This window comes from Phyllopteryx taeniolatus, chromosome 5 (genome assembly GCF_024500385.1).
Source record: "Phyllopteryx taeniolatus isolate TA_2022b chromosome 5, UOR_Ptae_1.2, whole genome shotgun sequence".
In the NCBI taxonomy this organism is placed as follows: Eukaryota; Metazoa; Chordata; class Actinopteri; order Syngnathiformes; family Syngnathidae; genus Phyllopteryx; species Phyllopteryx taeniolatus.
The window spans coordinates 25,701,674-25,721,473 of NC_084506.1; the positions used below are offsets into that span (position 1 = coordinate 25,701,674).

A 19,800-nucleotide genomic window follows, 5' to 3' on the forward strand; every position below is an offset into this window, starting at 1 on the left:
ACGTAAGTACAGACACCTTGTACTTCGTTACTTCCCACCACTGACTAAATGTGACTTTGACTCACCTCAGCCCCCAAACGGTACTGGATCTCGTACATTAGGATGAGGCCATTGGGCATGAAGGGCTCTGGCCAACGCAGCAGCACGCAACCTTCCGTCTTGTCGTTCTTCTCGTAGAGCACTTTCCCGGGAATGTCGTCAGCTTTGTCTGGGCAAAAAACACACTTGAACGTGATGAAGTACCTAACGAGGCTATTATATTCCTATAGATTCCCACCTGCAGGCTTGGTCCTAGCAAAGACAAAGGCGCCCACGCTGCAGTGGCCCACCTCCTCATTGCAAGCGTGGATGTCGATATGGTAGACAGTGAAGGGCCTCAAGTTGGGGATCTCTAAGCCCTCCGAGGTGCTCTTGTCTTCGAAGAACGGGTATTCCATAATCGGAGGGATCCCATCCGTTTTGTTAACGCTCGGGCCGAGTGTAGCGTTGCCCCTGCCGGCGCCCTCGTGTAACGCGGTACCATTTGCAAGGCCGAAAAGGTCCCGACGGCGACGCTCTTGAGGTCTGGAAAACCGCAGAACAAACCCAATTCAATGACTGGAAGTGCGAGTCAAAATTACGAAAAAGTATTAGGGCTACACTTGAGAAAAAAAAAAAAAAAAAAAACTCCAGGAGAGTGATACAAAATTACAAGAATAACGTCATCTAAACAATTTTTAAAATATTTTCTGAACAAAAGTATCATATTTTCAAAATTAATGTTATAGTATCACAAGAATAGATAAAAAGTAGTAATATTTTCAAAATTAGATATATTATATTATATTATATTATATATATATATATATATATATATATATATATATATATATAATAAAGTTGTAATAAATTTTTTTTAGACACAAAGTAGTATATTTTCAAGTTTAATGTTATAATATGAAAATAAAGTCATATTTTAGAGATAAAACGTGGTCTCTTTTACAATTAACATAACATTGCAAGAATCAAGCTGTATGTTTTCTGGAAAAAGTTGATAAATGACTTAAATCGTGAAACTATACAACTTTTATCTTGAAAATATGACTCTTTTTTTCTACACAGTATGCTGTACTTATCTTGAAAATATCTGCTCTTTATGTCAAAAATATGTGACTTTTAACTTGAAAATATATAACTTTTTATCTTGAAAATCTGTCTTTTTTGAAAAAACAAAATACTGGCTTTTAATCTTAAAAATATACAAATTTCATCTTGAAAATGTAATACATTCTTCATCAATATTATGCAATGTATATTACAACTTTAATCTGGAATATACACAATCTATTATCTTGAAACTAATTTTTTTGTCTCTAAAATATATATGTATATTTTAATCTCAAAAGCATACTTTTATCTTGAAAATATGACTTTTGATCGTTTTATCTAAAAGATATCTGACTTTTTATCTTGAAAGATTTCTAATCTTTATTTTTTCTTCCCAGGGTGGTCCTTGTCCTCCTTTGTAGAAATTGACTGTAAGAGACAAGAACATCTAATTATAACTAATCATAATTGACTGTTTATGTGTGTATGTGCGTTTTACACAAAGCTTAAATATCTCACTGGACATGCTTGCATGACTGTGCGTGCGCGTGTGTGTGTGTGCGCGTGTGTATGTGTGTCTGTGTGCCATTTGTCCAGATGCTATATACTACTCCCCACAGAGCAATGGAGCCGGATGAAGTCAGACGGCTCATAGCGAGGCAGACAGATTATTTGGTAGTACGATAGAGGAACAAAACACGAAGGCTATTGAATCATAATGACAAAGTGGAAGCGGATGAATGAAGACGACAGCCGACGGGAGCAAGGCTTGTAGCGCCGAGCTGCCAGAAACTGGAGGCGGTCGTTACGGAAAGCAGAGAGGTGCTGAGGGCAGCAGAGCTCCGAGCTAACAGTTACCTGTGAACGCTGCAGGCCGGTTGCTCCAAATGGCTTGTTCAAGATGGGGGGAAAAAAAAAAAAAGTTCTTGATTCTGACCATTTGGGAAAAGCTAAATGGATCCCAGCAATGACAAAGTTGACGTATGGTCATTACAGAACCCTTGGACAAGAAACTCAAGCTATTTTTAACGCGTTAAGATGACAAATATTGATATTACCAGATAAAGTGGACGAATGACAATTATGTTCAAAAGGCGTGTATATGGATGAAAATGTGTGTAATTTGTGTGTGTATTTTAGGGGTCCCCAACATGATCCCCCCCCTTCACCAATTGACACAAAATTGGGTGGACACCTATTATAACATAAATCATAACAGGTCTCAAGTCTCAAGGACCCTTGCCATAAATCGAACAGGGATTGAACCATTTTGGTTTGAAGCTGCCATTTTGGGCGAATTCCAGGGATTATACTTTGACAAACCTCCTAGTCTGGAGTTCGCCCAAATGAGCACCAATCACAAGCCGGGATCCTAGACAGATGGGTGATGCTAAATTGCAAAGCTCTTGTCTAGTGTGGGCAGAGTATGAATTCAAGGTTTGATGACCGCTTCGAGGTTTTCAACATGAAAATGTGGGGCACAAGCTTGAATTACAATTGCATTATACAGTATATATGTATATTATATACGTGTACCCCCGCCTACTCGCAATTTTTTCTGTGGAACCTAACAACTATTAACTGAAAAATTCACCAATCAGACGTAAAAAGGATGGAAATAGAAAACATTGGCAACTGGAGCATTGGTGCAGTTCAAGCAGAATTCAGCAACAGCAAATGATAAGTAGACCAAAGAACAGCACTGAAAAGCTTGTCAAGGTAGAACTCTGTCATTTATGTCGCGTGTGTGTGGTTATTCATCTTTTTATTTTCTATAGTGCTTGTCCCAATTAGGTTGGTGTGTGAGCTGGAGCCTCTCCGAGCTGACTTTGGGCGAGAGACGGCGCACATTATACTGGTCGGCAGGCAGTCACAGGGCACCTATAGACAAACAAGCATTTACACTCGGATTCACACTTACAGTCTTTACTGAACCTAACACGTTTTTGCAATGTGGGAGCAAGTTAGGGAACGTGGAAAAAAAACAAACACAAAAGGCCGGAGTTGATATTCCAACCCTGAACCTCAGAACTGTGAGGTAGACGTGCTAACCACGAAGACAACATTCTGCCAGTGGAGCCCTTTTGGAGATTTTAAATATGACTGTGAGTCAAGTGCAACAAGGTACGTGTTTGAAGAGACAAAAGGACAATTGATGGCTGGGAGAGAGCAGTCTCACACACACGCTAACATTCCTCGCTGGCAGTTATAAGTAGTGTGGTACAATCCAGAGAAAGCCACTACAAATATAACACAGCGGTGATGTATATATGCAAATGCATGACTGTAATTTAGCTGAGGGATGATGAGGCCCTTTAACAGTGTCGGTTATCAGGAGCTAGTTGTCAGCCGACTACCGCCTGACCTTACAGCTAAGTGACTTACTACAGCCAGTGTCGTGACCTGGCCCGCTAAAAAAAGAGCAAACTTTACGTAATGGAATCCTTAAGAGGAAAGCCGTGATGACACCTTCCGCCGAACAGGGAACACATTATTAGCGCTGGGCCTTAGTTGCACACAGGCAACATCTTCATCTGTTTTTCCTTCTTTGTGTTTATCTTCTAGAGTTCACTAGACGTCGCAATGGGGCGCTTTCCTCATTCTTTTACAATCTAGATGTACATTTTTTGGCAATGTCTCTGCTCCAGGAGGGGAAAATAAAAGGACTTGCTGCCAATGTACAGATGCATAAAGCTGACCTGAGAGAAGAAATGCATGGTTGTAGATGATTACAATGACTCCCAATAGTTGCTCTACAAACCAATCAGGTTCCATTCAACTGTTTACTGTATTTTGAATGACATCTAATCTATGAAAAGCAGCACAATGTTATAGTCTTAGGTTATGGGTATGAATCTTCTGTACATGCTTGCTTGCTTGCGTGCTTGTGAATTTTATGTGAACGGTCGTTTGTCTATGGCCTGTGATTGTCAGCTGGTATAGGTTCCAGCTCACCTGTGACCCAAACCGAGGACAAGCACAAAAGAAAGTAATTAGCGTGAAGCAAGTATATTGAAGTGATACACCTCGACTGAAAGACTAACATCTTTGTATAATGGGGAGGAGCTAAGTTTAGCCTGGGTTGTTGGCGAACATTACAGAGAGTTACTACAGTGGTTGCAACCTCAAAGAGAAGGAGCATTTTTTTAGGACACAATTGTACATATTGTGGGCAGAGAAGACGGATGGTTTGAAAGAGTAGTGAGAGAGAGACCATCTACATTAAGGTTGATAACACATCTCTAAACTGAGGAGGAGGCTTGTGACACCAACTATCTCCCACGTATAATGCTGTTCATTCCTTCCAAAGACCCCCAATAATTGAGCCCCTGCAAACAACTTTTGTGGGGTGGCAGAGGCCTCTCTTCAATGCATCTTAACGGTTGTCGTTTTGCATCCCAAAAGTGTGATACCATTTGTGGTCGGGGCGTGCCTTTAACTTATAAATAGTTGGGCTTACACACCAACACTCAGGCCAGAACTGTCCTATCCAGCCTATGTGCATGAACTGATGCAGCCTGCCAGGATGAGAGGTGAAATGTCTCCAAAGACAACCAGAACAGTCCAGTTACCTTCAAATCAACGACCTGAAAATGTGAAGACCTGGATGAATCAGACTATTTACAGGCAAGTTTAGGCGTGAGTCTGGTGCATTTTTCTGAAATCAAATGATCTGAAAGCTATTTATTCTTAAGGGTAATGATGAGTTTTAAAAGATAAACTGCTTTGGGATGATAGTTTGTGGTATATTAAAAAAAAGTATGGATGGGATGATAGTTTGTGGGATATTAAAAAAGGTATTAGTCAGACAGACACGTAACAAAGAAACAAAAAAATTAACATGGAAAGGTTGACATCCAAATGGAGGAAATGGATGCAGACTGGAAATTTTCCTCCAGCCTTTGTGTTTCCCCTCAAGAGAACATCTATACTGTAACACATCCAAACAGCCAGTCAAGGAGGAGGATATGATCTCAGTTACAATACAAAGCCACATTTTATCATTCCTTCTTCAGAAGCCACATCGATCCAACTCCCCATGAGAGTCAGGGATAGAGAGAAAAAAAAAAGGACAAGACTTGGATTAATGATCTTTGGCGGCGCGGCGGCATGGCGTACAATATGGATTTATAAGATACCTACTGAGTGCTCATCAGATCAACCGACAAGTGTGTCGAGGCTGTGATGGATTGAAGTCATTTGCAGACACCTGTATTGTTTGTCCGCATCGATGTGAAGTGCATGAGAGGGGAAGTCGTAGAAATGATGTGAAATAACCGCAGCCACCAGCAAAGTTAACACCACACAGATGACGGTGAGTGTTGCGGGAGAACAAACAAGCGGCCTTAAGAGCGAGCAGCCAAAGTAGACCCTTCAGACTGGTTAACTCATTCATTAAGAATGCATCTATTCCCTGCCAATGCCATCTAAAAACGTCAATGGCGTTTTTTAACAGGGATGGGTGGGGGAGGGTCTTGTGCAGTTTATGTGTGGTCGTCAAGCATTGATCGTCAAGCATTGGATGACTGCAATGAGGATTGGCACCCTGTAGAGGGCAACAATGCCTTGAGGTGAATTTCCCTCCCCCAGAAGAAGAAGAGGAAGAGGAAGGAGGGGGCGGGCTGGCGGGGTACAAGAGACAGTGAGAAGAGACAACATAATGGCGGAAAAGAGAGAAGACAAAATGAAAAAAAATCCAAAAAAAAACAAAAAAGCTTTCGGTACTAGACATTTATTGCGCCAAGGCAAGAAAAATATTCCGGCGACCAACAGGAATGACGCTTTAGATCACGCGGGGAATAAGGGATGACGGTCTGAGAGCGATCGCGCAAAATGCCGACCCATACATATGGCAAGATGCTCTCGGCCGCTTGCTGGCTGATCATCTGCCAACCAGGATTTGAATAAACGGGATCCGGAATCATCAGATAATGAACTCCCTTTTGGATAGCCAGACGAGCTTCATTCCGAGCTTCGTCCGACGAAGACAAAGGTGAAGACGAAGGTAACTCGTTTGCAGCTCGCGTTAGCTACATTTAGCGAGCAAAGACGCTCCTTCAATTCTTGTTACATAAAAACATATTTTAGTCCCACTAGTTCACATTACAATGTAACATCTGTTGCCAGTACTAATTAGAATTTTCCATTTCGTAAATCTTTCAGGAATTCAACACCCGCGAGTCGAGCGTCTTTTAGGATTACGAAGAAGTAATTTTTTTTTTTACCCTTGCAAAACACGTCGTCGATAAAAAGTTTTCTCTAGTAATTGTATGTATTTTTTAAAACTTACAGGTTATGCATCCAGCAGACGTTCGACTCCCATTCCAATAGGCAGTGCAGACAAAAAGGTAATTGAAATCTTTTTTTCTCCACATCCCACGACAGCAATTGCAACAATGTATTTTATAGTAATAGTTATATTTCTAAACTGCACAGGTTCTGCTTTGAGCAGAAGTAGTGACAGGTTTCAAGGAGAATGACAACCACACAAGATCCCATTCACTGCCAACAGAAGAATAAAATAAGATGTGTATAAAACCTTGCTAGATTTTATGCGCAAGATAATAATAAATTACAAATTATAAATTTGGAGGAAAAAAGTAAGTGTGGGAGCCCCATTTGTTCATGCATTTTTGTCTAATGTAAATTCTGTACATAGTTATATAATAAATTATTTTTCTGTCAAAAGTACTTTCTCAGTGTTGTTTTATGTTCAGATGTTTGAGATTTTCACGAAAGAAAAAAATATTGGTGTCAAAGTCATTGTTCTGCTTGATGTGTCTGCTTTCACAAAAAGGCTGTTTTCTCCATTTTTTTCCTCCAGAAACAGATTTGGCTGAAAGTAGCCTATATTTGACTGCTGATTACTAAAGAACAGTATAACCTAGAGACAAACCTTTTTTTCTGATGAAAGAATAGAGTCTGATCTTTCATTTGGTGTTTTTTGTGTTTACATCCTCATAGTACATAATATTCTGTGGGGCTTGGAAAATCAGTGAAATTGCTCGAAAATGCCTGGCAGTCTCGGGGTTCAGGAAACGGCTGGCAGTGAATGAGTTAATCTCCTCTCTCTCGCCACCTTCGTTTGTGGTGCCCCCAGAATCGCCGCCCAACACGTCCAAATGCCCTCCGTGCCATCGGTTGTTGTGGGAACCAAAAAGGCAGCTAAGGAGGGCTTTTGGATACTGCTCAGCTCAACGTGTCTCTTTATCTAAAGGAAGGGCCTGCACTGTCCTGGTCTATTTAATGCCCCGGCACGACTGGATCCCGCCCAAGGGGACTAATGTAACTGTACCTCTGCAGAAAGATGGCATTGTGAAGGAAGTTCTCAAAGAGCTTCAAGAAGACACGGTCGTCCTTCTCCCGGTCCTTCTCCTCGGGCGTCTTGGGGCAAACACAGCAAGGACCCTTCTTGGGCCCCGAAAGATCCGACTTGGTGGGCTTGGTTATTTCCTCCATGTCCGCAAATCCCATTGCTGGGATCCGGATCGGGATCTTCAGCTCTGGTTTGGAAGAGAAAAAAGTCTTTACAACCATTTTCCGTAAAAGCTGCATCCAAGTATCTAGATTGGTTCTTCGGAAGCTTCAAACCCACAGACAGTGCTCCTAAATCTTGATACAGTGGAAGTCAAAGTCAAGTCAAAATGTCCCTGAGGCCACACAATTTGGAATTCCACGAGAACTCTGCTGACTTTGATCACACAGTCACATGAGGGAATCATACGGACCTTTGGAGCAGTAGTTGTGAAGATAGAGCTCTCTGTCTTCCGGCTGCTGCTGCCAGCGGACCAGGTAGTAGGTCAGGTTGCCGTTGGGAAAGAGCGGCGGCGACCACTTGATCAGCAGCTTGGTGGAGGAGTTGGCAAAGGCACGAGGGTCTTTGGGCACTGTCGGCACTGTAGCGGACAAGGTGCGTTGGCAAGAGCACATTAGTAAATGCATAGTATGAGAGATTATCAGGTGTGCTGGAAGAAATGATCCCATTTCACCTAATTTTTTACAAAAATCTCATTAATTTACGACAAACACATTTTATAAAAACTTAGGAATACTGGGCTTTCAAGACAACGCTAGAATGGAATTAAACCTTGATAGTTGAATGGACATGTTCAATGTTTTGCTGTTCTTTAACAAGGAGCTGAATGGCAAAATTCACAACTTGTTTGAGTTTTGCTCACTCGAACTCAACACAACTGTTACCATGTAACATTTCAATGATATGATTTATGAACTATTAAGCTTTTGAAAGTAACTTTTGAATAATGTTAGTTTTACGACTGTTTCTGTTTCGAGACTATGTCCTCTCGACATTATTGAAAATGAGAGCTTGCCCTGAGTGATGTTTTGAGATTTAAACAAAGGTTTGAAATTAACCAATACATTTCAAAGGACGGTCACTTGTATGGCATTCTGCGACTCTTCCAGTCTCTCTGTATCTGTCTAACAACCTGTTGATTACACTGTTAGACCCTAACCCCAGGTGTATTTTTCAAATGTAAAATATGTGCCTAGCTTGGGAAACACTGGTCAAGAGGGGTAGCAAGAAATAGTTTGATGTTAGTGTGGTGTCTGGGACTTACGTGATGGGCGCGTGCGAATGTATATGATGTCACTCTTTGCACCGGGAATGTGTTTGTCCTCTACCCGCAGGGTAATGGCCTTGACGAAAATAGCATACTGGGTCCAGGGTTTGAGGTGGTGAATGCCGACTTTGGGGTCAGTATTATTATCCTGAGGAAGATCCACGTCCACCATGTGCCAACTGTTGGAGCCACAGCCATCCTGACCGTCAAACTCGGTAATGTTCTGAGAAGGGCTGGCGAGGGAGCACAAAAACATGGTCACGGCAATGACATCTGCTCGTTCTTTGGTTCGAAAATAAAACTAATTCTAGGTTATGTCTGCAGACACCGTTCGCCTTGAAAGCGCTTTTTTTTTTTAGCTCATTATTTACAAATGTGTATTTGCTGTCTCTGTTAAAGGAAAAAATAAAAACATTCCAAACTTCCAGTCAGCCCTTGTGAAATTCTCAGCAGTAATCAAGGCCGGGATGTAAGAAAATAAACACTGATGGTGCAAATATCATGGCGACTATTCTGAAATTAGAACAAGAAAAATCAACCGATGTTTTTTTTTTCTTTTTTCTTTTCTTCCAGTTGCCAGTTGGCAGTGAAACGCGCATAAAGTTATGCAAAGCAAGCATAAACAAATGTTGTCCCAACATAGAATAGGCTTTTGTATGAAAACCCTTCATCAAGCCTCAATGTTGAGCTATTTATACGTAATGACAGTGTTGTACAGGAAAATGAGCCATCTTTCGGAGCACTTACGCCTCCTTGTAGTAGACCATGAAACTGATAAGGCCTTTGTAATCCCGCGGCTGGTAGCGCTCCCATGTCAGACGGATGGTGTAGCTGGACGTGCTGTTGGACAAGATCTTGAGGATGTGGCTTTCACCTGGAAACATCACGGAGCATCGGTAAGACGTTCACTGATCACCCGCCGGTTAAGAATACTCCAATACTCACAGCTAGCTCTTTCACCATTGTTGCGGAAGTCACCCTCCTCTGGCTTGTCGGTGACGCCCGTCTTCTCCCACATCATGTGGATCTCGGACATGCAAAGTTTAGGGTTCAAGCGGAAGAAGAGGCGTCCTGCCCGGATGGTCAGGTTGTGCTGAGTCCAGTCCCACAGATCGTGCAGGTGCTGGTTGTTGATGGCAGAGAAGGAATACATCCTAAAGACAGACACAAAGACCGTTTTAAATGGAAAGGGAAAATTTTGCTATTTAACTCATTCCCTGCCAGCCGTTTCAAAGCAGAGTTACCCATATCACCAGCCATTTTAGACCACTTTGCTTGATCTTTCAAGCCCCACAGAAAAAAGTTTGTTTCTAGCATTTTCCATTCTTTAGCCAAAAGCAAAGAAAACTAGCTTTTTGTGATAAGGAACACATTAAAGCTCACGTATTTTGTCTATTTAGACCTTCATAGTGTGACTTTCTAACATGGACTTAGTATAAAAGTATCAATTTCGTTTCAAAAAACAACTTGGATTTGTCCTTACAGTGTCCAGAAAAGGCCCCTCTGACAGTTACATTCATTTTTGACCAGTTTTGTATCCGCTTTGTCCATATTTGGCTGAGACCGCCCCCTTTCCTCTGATTGGTTCCTACCGTGTAGAAGACCCACTTGTAAGAGCACACGTTTTGACAGAGCTGGTTCACGAGCGGAGAGGTAGGCGGAGCTCTTCGCTAGTGATGTAGATAAGCTCGAGAAATTCGAATGGCCTGATTTCAGGCATCTCGGCAGAAAAATGTCTAACTCAGGAATGCATGGACAATTTTAATTCATAGCTCACGTTTAATGATGCACCATAGAGACGACAATACATCCAAAATACGAGGACAAAGTTGGTTTGGCAAAATACGGGACCTTTAAGCAAAACAAGTGCCTGACGCTAGTATTTTTTGCTGTAGTGACACCTGAAGCTATAAAACAAAACTATAAAACAAAAACAAGACAGAAATGGATTTGGATGACAATAATGTATTTACAGATATACAACTAACTAAGAAACGTGCCGTGAGCAATGCTGACTCACCGCATGGTCCCAGTGTGACTTTTTTTACATGGCGTTCACTCAATGAACTGCGTCTTTCATCTTTGATCACGCTTGCGACTCACACTTTCGACTAACTACAGCGACACATACTCTGTTTATACCATACATATTCATACTCTTGATTGCATGTCAGCGACGTTTTGCCATTTCGCTCATAATCGATGTGACAAGCCGAGATTCACTCTCTAATCGTTATCTTCAACTCAAACGCTGTGCTGGTCTCAGATCCAACGCGATGCAACACTGCCATCTACAGGGATCTGTTAGTCAGTACAGTGGTTTACAAATTTCAATGTCACAGACGAACTGGGTGATACCTCTTCCATACCACGACAGGCAGGACGTTGGGAACTAAAGTGATGTCAGACGCCGCTCCAGACGCTGCTCCAGTCACACGATGCTGTGTGCGTCTGAGAGACGAATTCTTAACGCTTTCCACTCGTCGACTTACATTTTTTAATTTTACTTTTGTTGTTACTTTTTGAGACTATTTTGAATTTTTGAGAGAAAAGTAGCCCTGTTTTCGAGGCCACATCCCTGCCGGACACCAACGAGGCTCATCGGCTATCCCACAGACTTCACCTCCAAACTCAGACCAAATAAACGTGAGTATGGACTCATGCACAACTTGCACCCTTCTCCTTGAAAGGCTTTCCCTGTGAGAGGGACGTGTCCGCCAACTAGAGCAGAACGGGTAACTGTATATGTGGCGGGCACACCTTATAGTGTAGGTTGTAGCCGACCTACTAGCCCTGTTAGCATTAGGCCCAAGTGGCTACCTAACAGCGGCGATGCTGTTCAGAGGAAAAACATATTCATTCCTTTAGCTAGTTCCATTCCTACTCAATCTACTGGCTCCCGCACATTAGTCATAGGTGACTCCATCACTTGTAACCTCAAGCTTAAAACCCAGCCACTGTAATGTGTATTCTTGGGGCCAGACCATGTGATATTGACACTAGCCTCAGGGAGCTGATTCGCATTAAGCCTAGACACCAGCGTGGGGCTAACAACACTAGCTACTTCGATGTAGTGATACATGTCGACTCCAATGATACAAGGATGAGGAACATAGCCAGGACTAGGACGCCAGAAAGATGTCTTGGCATCAAGTAATTGTCTCTGGTCCCTTGCCTGCAAGATGCAATGATGAGAGGTTAGCTGATTATTCTGACTTAACTGGTGGCTGGCTAGCTTCTGTAGCGAACAGGGACTGCAGTTTGTAAGTAACTGGCCTTCGTTCTGGAGGACACTCGGTTTGATGAGGGCGGACGGCCTTCACCCTAACGGCATAGGCGCCATCACTCTTTCTAGAAACATAGATTACTATTTGAGCTTTTAATGACAGTTCACACTCGAGCAAGTCGGGACACAGGTGATTAGCAAGCCTGTTAGAATGGGTGTAGAGTCTGTAAGGTTAACCCTAACTAGCGCTATGCTGGACTATTATTTGTTCTAATTAATACTTTTCCCCCAATAGAATATTGATTCTTAAAAAGTGTGATTTTGCTTCATACCCTTTTTTTAAAAACAAATCCAGCACAATTAATATAAATATAAGGGAGATGTTCATTTTAATTAAAATTATTTATTTTGCATTCATCAAATGAGCTATTCAGTCAGATAGCATTTAAAGAAATTGTTGCCAGGGACTTAAAATCACTCTTGGTAAAATGTCAGCACTTTTCAAAATTTAACATACTATTTCCAAGAGCCCTGGAAACATGTTGTTAAATATCAACAAAAACAATAGCTGTCAATGCGACCTCTTTATGTACTTTATTCACACGTTCAGTTTGAGTCCTGACACTCACTCGAGAACTTGATGTATCTCCTTTGATAACATTGTCGGCAACCTCTTCACTCGTGACCTTTCATTGCCCCAGTTCCCCCCTAACACGCACGCGCGCCCACACGCCCACACGCACACACACACAGGGGACTTACTTGTCCATGAGCTCCTCCCCGTTGATGTAACGCAGACTCTTGAGGAAAGACAGAGATCCAAGTGTGTGGGAGTGACGAATCCTCACGTAGCCCGTCACCGTCTGGATCAGGCCCATGAAGCTCTCCAGCTCAGACGCTATGTTATCTGGGGACCGCAGACACACACGCACACACACACACACACACGCACACACACACACACACAGCAGATGAAAACCATATTAGGACAACAACCAGGGGACTTCTGTGGCAGTGACGCTCACGCTTCATGCAGACACCCAATTAGGCACTCTTGTGTTTAAGCTTCATCATATGAGATGAGCCATACAGACAAAATCATATGATAAATGTTGCGCAGACTGTCAAATGTTTACTTTTTGCGACCCTGAAGCTTGGAGTAGCAATGCATGATTGCAGACCAGCGGTCCAAGGGACAGTCATAGACTAAACAAAAAACATTATTGATCATAAGAGTCCGAAAGAAGTTTAAATTTGAAAATCGTCCACCCGTGCCTCTGTACAAGGTCGGAGACGGGAGTAGTCTAACATACTAGCAAAAGCGAAAGGTTCATTTTTAAATTGAATTATTAAAATTATTTAAATTTCCCCACTTTTCTAGAGAGGCATGCTGGGGAAAATGGGCATAAAATGGTGTCCATCCATCTATTTTCTATAGGGCTTGTCCTCTGTCCTCATAAGGATCGCGGGTGAGCTGGTAGACTGCACCTGCCACTCACAAGCCTTCAACGGCATTAAATTCCCATTTTACTTAGCATTTTCAGCCATTTCGTCAGGTGTGCGTCTGCATTTGCAAGGTTAACTGAATTTCCGTTTTCAACTTATGGACACAAAGTGCAGTATAATGAGCACAAGGTGCACAATTTAGCGCTGGTCGGGCCTTGGCTGAGGTCTGCGCCGCCGTCCCAGGCATGCGACTACTGCTGCACACTCACTTCCGTGTCGGATGTTGATGTCCAGATTGCCGGCGATGACGGTGCAGTCCTTCAGGGACTGAGCGGCGTTCACCGAGTCAATGACAGAGGTCGAGCAGATCTTATCGCATAAGCCATTACAGGCGCTGCACAACATCCTGGAAAGCAAAAGAGCAGAAACACAGTGGAGGGTTCAATGAGTGGCCAAGGACAAGATGTTTACATCTAATTCTCTGCCTTAGATGGTAGGCCCCGAGCATGCGGTGTGAAGGCCCTCTTGAAATAGCTTCATTGTGATTCTTAAGTTAAATAAAGGGGATAAAGAAGCATTTCCGAAATTTAAACCTCAAATGTTGCAGGCGTGTTCATCCTTGTGAAAACTTTCAATGAGTATGGGTGGAATTTGAAAATTCAGCTCCCGAAGCCAGTGTCCCTGTCATTGGATGCCTATTATGAGAAGATCCACCAAGAAGTCTCAAGAAGCCATGCCCAAAAAGACACAGGAAGCCTTCCATTTTGGTTCGAAGTGGCCATTTTACGGTCATTTTAGCCATTCCTCGGTGTCCTTCAAGGATGAGCTCATCGAATTTAGTCTGATTGCAACCACATTTGGACTACTAGACAGATGGGTGATGTTAAATTGCGAAACATTTAAAATTGGTTAACTTGATTAAAACTTATTTTATTCTTGTCTTTAAATAATTGGTCAATTAATTGAAAAAAAAGAAGGAAAGGAAAGGAACCAATTTTATATACAGTGAACCCCTGTTTATTGCAATCAATATAGGGATATATCAAAACACTTTTTATATAGTTGTATCGTCCCACTTTAAACACATTTACACTTAAAAGAAAAACCTTTTTGAACACATTTTAAATGTATCTGAATGCCAAAATCAAAATGTAAGCATAAAATGTATAGAAAATATTTTACGTATTGTAGTGTCTGTGCCTTTAAGAGGCAGGACCTGATGGGGTGGCTCATGATGTCAATGAGTCTGTGCGTGTGTGTGTGTGTGTGTGTCTGGGTGAGAGGTATGACGTAGACCAGCTTCTGCTATTTTACATACATTTTAACCCATTTATTTATTTATCCATCAACAAATGACCTGGCCTATCTGTCCATTTTCAAACTCAAATGTGTCCCTTAAGCACAAAAGTTTGCCCATCCCTGCGTCCTATCCTGAGGAGTGCCCGACAAGAACAAAAGTATTTTTTTTGTACATCAAGGAGCAGGCAGCAGGACACCAGACATGGCGTGTCCGCATGGATGCCACCTGAAGCGGAAGCAAAATGCATTTTTCCTTACCGGTTGCTCTCGTTCCGTGCGAAGCCGGAGGGGCAGTCGGGCATGCATTCGCCCTCGTGGATGACAAAGTGAACGTCGCTGGGCAGGTGCACTTGGGAGCACAGGTCCATGGTGATGCAGCGCCAGCCCTCGAACTTGTACGTGTTGGGCGGGCAGTCGGGTACGCAGCGGCTCTCGTGGTAGTAGTGGAGGCAGGCGGAGCACGCCGTGTCGCTGTGGGCTTCCGTGCAGCTACCCAGGCACTGGCTATGGCAACATTCACCCTTGTCAGTGCACGCCTGCTTGCAATGACCGGGACATACTGGAGGAGACACAGAAAGGATGGAGGGAAGAAATCAGTGAGGTTCGGAAGAAACTGAATCACACACGATGGAGACTGGCATTGACATTGACGTTGGGAGATGGCACCTTTGTAGTAAATATAGTCCACAGTTTGAATGGGTGAAAAGTTTACTGGTAAGTGAATAGACTAAAACAGTCTGTGACGTTACCCTCTTGAAAATAACAATGTTCCTGCAGGCGCGGAGGGAAGAAAATAAATAGGGAAATGACCGTTTGTGCTTCAAATAGAGCCGCAAGGCGTCATGAATAATAGAAACGTCTCATTTGTTTGTTGTGAGAAGCGTGGTCGGAGGTGGGGGGTTGGGGGGATTATCAATGGTACACTTTACATTGCATTTGCTCATGGTCTTCACACAGTAAGCAAAATTACTAGTATTATGTCAGCCTGGATTCTCCTTTCACATGGCACGCGCTGCAACAGCACACAAACGGCGAAAGAAGACTGCGATGACGCAGAAGAGGATGCAATATACGATACGGATCCAGGTTAATTTTTACACATAGTCTATAATATATATATATATATATATATATATATACATATACATATATACACACATTTCATATTATTTGTTCTTAGTTTGTGTAAATATTTTCATCCATCCATCCATTTTCTGAGTCGCTTCTCCTCACTAGGGTCGTGGGCGTTCTGGAGCCTTTTCCAGCTAACATTGAGCAGGAGGCGGGATACACCCTAAACCGGTAGCCAGCCAATCGCAGGGCACATACAAACAAACAACCATTCACACTCACATTCACACCTACGGGCAATTTAGAGTTGTCAATTAACCTACCACGCATGTTTTTGGGATGTGGGAGGAAACCGGAGTGCCCGGAGAAAAGCCACGCAGGCACGGGGAGAACATGGAAACTCCACACAGGCGGGGCCGGGGATCGAACCCCCGCTCCTCAGAACTGTGAGGCTGACGCTCTAACCAGTCGTTCACTGTGCCGCCTAAATATTTTCATTATATCTTGAATTTTTGACCAATATTTTCACATTTATACATTTACAGTATACATTTATTGAATTTTTTCTTGTAATATGTATTTAGTTATACACTGTGTATACACACACACATACACACACACAATTTTATTGGCCTAATAGTTTTGTGTCATTTTCTATTTTGTTTTTTTTTTTTAATTATTTTTTTCTCTCCAACACTCGTTTTCTTTTTCCTTATATTTATGTTTTTGATATAATTTTATTTCATTATTTGTGTCATTATGTATTCTTTTGTGACAATTTGATATTTTCTAATATTTTTCATTTTTTTCCCCCACAAAAATTCTTTTGTTCATCTAATATATTTTTATTTTTTAATATTTTGGTATTTTTTATGTAACATTTTTATTTTTGTAGATATTTTAAGCATTATTTTCACTGTATGTGCATGTAGTGATCTGTGACACTAATTGAAACTGGGGCGCTTGGTGATGAAGTGCTGCCTTGATGAGTGAAAATATAATCCATAGTTGTACTTTCTTTACGGGGACTTGTGTGCACAAGTAGCCATCCACTCGGTCCACCCCTAGTCGCCATGGTTACAAAACCCGGACTTGGCATTGGAGCACAGTGTCAGGGTGAGCGGTGGCTTACTTGAATGAGATGCGATCGCCCCTTCAAAACTGAGTGATTTCAACCTGAGTGTTACAGTGTACTTTAATTCTCGATCCTTGGGATATTTTGATGAAAGGGTGTCACAGGGTAAAAATAAGTCTCGTTTAGTCACATAGCTAGGCGGATGTGAGCCCTGCTCGTTTCCTCGCTTTGAAATGAGAGTCAGCTGCCGAGCTAATCACCAGATGAATATTTCATGCAGCTTTACAAAACATTTGTGTGGCTTCGCCATGTGCGCACTACAGCGATGCTGCTGACTCCCAAACGTGTCAAATTCACTTTAGCCTCACAAAACAGGAAAGAGTGAAAAAAAGGCTTCTTGCAACTCGTCAGTTTTCTCTAATACTTCCAATTCTTTCTTACCATGAGTTAAATTAAATGGTACAGATGAGGAATTCCAAAACAGGGGAAAACCACAAACACATTGGATCTGATTTCATATAATCATTGATCATTACACTGGAGCCCATCTGTAACAGTGTGCAGTAAGACTTTTTCACACAAAGGGTCAGCAAAATCAGTGAGCGCATGAATGTTATGCTTTGAGAGTGATTTTTTTCAACTACACCCTTGTGCGATTGCTATGGCACACAACTTTGAGTGTGAATGTTTTAACTACATGAACATTTGAATGTTCAGCCAAATGTAGCTTTGTGAGTGATTGTTTTGTTTAAACAGGTGTGTGATTGTTATGCTACGCCTAAGCTTGGGAGTGATTGTTTTGACTACATGTGATTATTATGCCACACATAGCTTTGAGAGTGATAGTTGATTACATGCGCGTGTGATTGTTCGGCCAGACAATGTTGTGACTGTTTTGACTACACCAGCGTTTGACTGTTATGCCGCACATATTGTAGCTTTGAGAATGATTGTTTCAACGACACACTAGTGAGGTTGTTATGCTACACATCTTTGAGGGTGAATGTTTTATGTGTGATTGTTATGCTACGCCTAAGCTTGGGAGTGACTGTATTGACTATGTGAGGATGTGATTGTTAGGCCACACATAGCTTTGAGAGTGATTGTTGAGTACATGTACGTGTGATTGTTCAGCCACACAGCAGTGCGTGATTGTTTTGACTACATAACCGTTTGACTGATATGCTGCACTTAGGTTTGAGTAAATGTTTCGACTGTTTGAGTGTGTTATACTTGTTCCATAGATACATTGAGAGTGATTGTTTTAACTCCATGAGCATGTTATGGCTCGGACACATATAGCTTTGAGAATGATTTCTTAGACAACACAAGCGCATCGATGTTATGCCACACTTAGCTTTGAAATTGCTATTTGGAACACACAAGCCTGTGATTGTTATCCCACACGTAGCTTTTAACATTGTTTTGTCTACAAAGCACGTGATAGCTGGGCCGCACATAGTTTTGAGAGAGATTGCTTCAACTACAAAAGTGTGAGAAGGTTATGCCACATATAGTTTTTGAGAGTGATTGCTTCGACAACACAGCCGTGCGATTGTTATTACGCAGATACTGTGGCTTTGAGTAATTCTTTTCAACTACTGTGATAGTTACACTACACATACCTTTGAGTGTGACTGTTTCAAATACACGGGCTTGTGGTTAGGAGATGTGTCAGAAAAATTCAAGGACTGGTGTCTCAAAAGACATAATTCAAATTCAAACTACAAATACACATTTTCCCTTTTGAAGTGATCGCCCTGTAGTCTAATGCACTTGCCCTGCCTTCTCTGCTGCGCCTTGCATGCACTCCTGAGAGGATTCTTTCCGGAATCATCCACTGCGCCGTCGTCTCGGCCCTCCTGATGCCATCCATGCCTTCAAAATGGGTCCCATTGATGACGCACTTGAACTTGGGTTTCTCCAGCATAGCGATGTTCTTCTCGGCCAGGAATTGTCAGATGCTCAGGGCATTGTGAGCAGGAGTATTGGCATGGTGAAGCAGCCATGAGTTGTCCCACCACATTAGTCACCTATTCTCGTGTACTTAAGAAGCAAACGTAGCAGGGGTTCTTGGCGTGCTGCAAGATAGTCTGGCCCACATTGTAGGGGGAAACCCGTAGTCCGTTTGTGGGGAAATCTTTGGTGATGCTAGTCCTGGAACTTTTCTGGCACACCTCATAGATTTGAGGGTGATATAATTACTCGAGTGAACACTTGTCAATATCAGGAATAATATTGATACTTCACTACTATGTACTGTATAGCATCAGTGCACAGTGGGCTCTGCAGTCCATCATGAACTGTATCGGGTCCAACACACACATTTGCACATACATACCGGTTGTCTTATAACAGCTGTGCTTTGATTTGACACAGGATGTTGACCCCAGCGTGTTTAAAGCAGTCAGATCACTGCTTCATTTTTTTTTATTTCTTGGAATGCAACCAACAGGGGGCAGCCAAGGCAAGTTGTAATGAGCCTACTCTACTGGAGGTAACCCCCCAGTTTTTTTACTGCAGCATCCTCTCTGGGGATTTCTCAAGTGATGGACATTCCAAAAATGCACAGCAGAAGAAAAGTGGAGCAATGGGTGCTCGCCATAAATCCATATAAGTTTCAATGTGTCACCAAACAAGCGGCGCTGTCAAGTATACAATCCTCTATTTATGGACATGCTAAACACGGCCCCTATTTCCACACTGGGCACGGCCAGGTCATTGAGGCTTTTTCACTGCTTCAAAGGAAAGGGATGTCCTGAGTCACATCAGGCAACATATTTCCCTTTCATGATAAACTCATAAGTGGACATTCAATTTGACAGGGACCGAGGGGGAAGCATCAGCAGCTTAGTAGATGTTGGCAGCCGTGTCGAAATGGTCATTCGTATAAAATTCCATTGCAAATCAAACATCAGGAAAATTAACGGTTGTTTTAAATTAACATGAGATGGTAGAAAAGACCTGAAAGGCCAATTTTTCAGAATTTTTGTTTTTACTTGTTTTTTTATTTT

At 42.2% G+C, this 19,800-nt stretch overlaps 1 protein-coding gene across 1 annotated transcript in view; it reads right to left on the reverse strand.

The window, feature by feature from the left end:
• The window catches only part of igf1ra (insulin-like growth factor 1a receptor), a 129,393-nt gene that overhangs the window by 18,722 nt on the left and 90,871 nt on the right, over nt 1-19,800 (reverse strand). Inside the window, exons 3-12 of the mRNA XM_061774167.1 lie at nt 14,899-15,199; nt 13,611-13,747; nt 12,658-12,802; nt 9,615-9,823; nt 9,417-9,543; nt 8,667-8,902; nt 7,815-7,982; nt 7,382-7,589; nt 278-564; nt 66-208 (exon numbers count right to left, since the gene is read on the reverse strand). Coding sequence (XP_061630151.1) covers nt 66-208; nt 278-564; nt 7,382-7,589; nt 7,815-7,982; nt 8,667-8,902; nt 9,417-9,543; nt 9,615-9,823; nt 12,658-12,802; nt 13,611-13,747; nt 14,899-15,199 — 1,961 coding nt within the window. The remainder of the gene's footprint in view (nt 1-65; nt 209-277; nt 565-7,381; nt 7,590-7,814; nt 7,983-8,666; nt 8,903-9,416; nt 9,544-9,614; nt 9,824-12,657; nt 12,803-13,610; nt 13,748-14,898; nt 15,200-19,800) is intronic.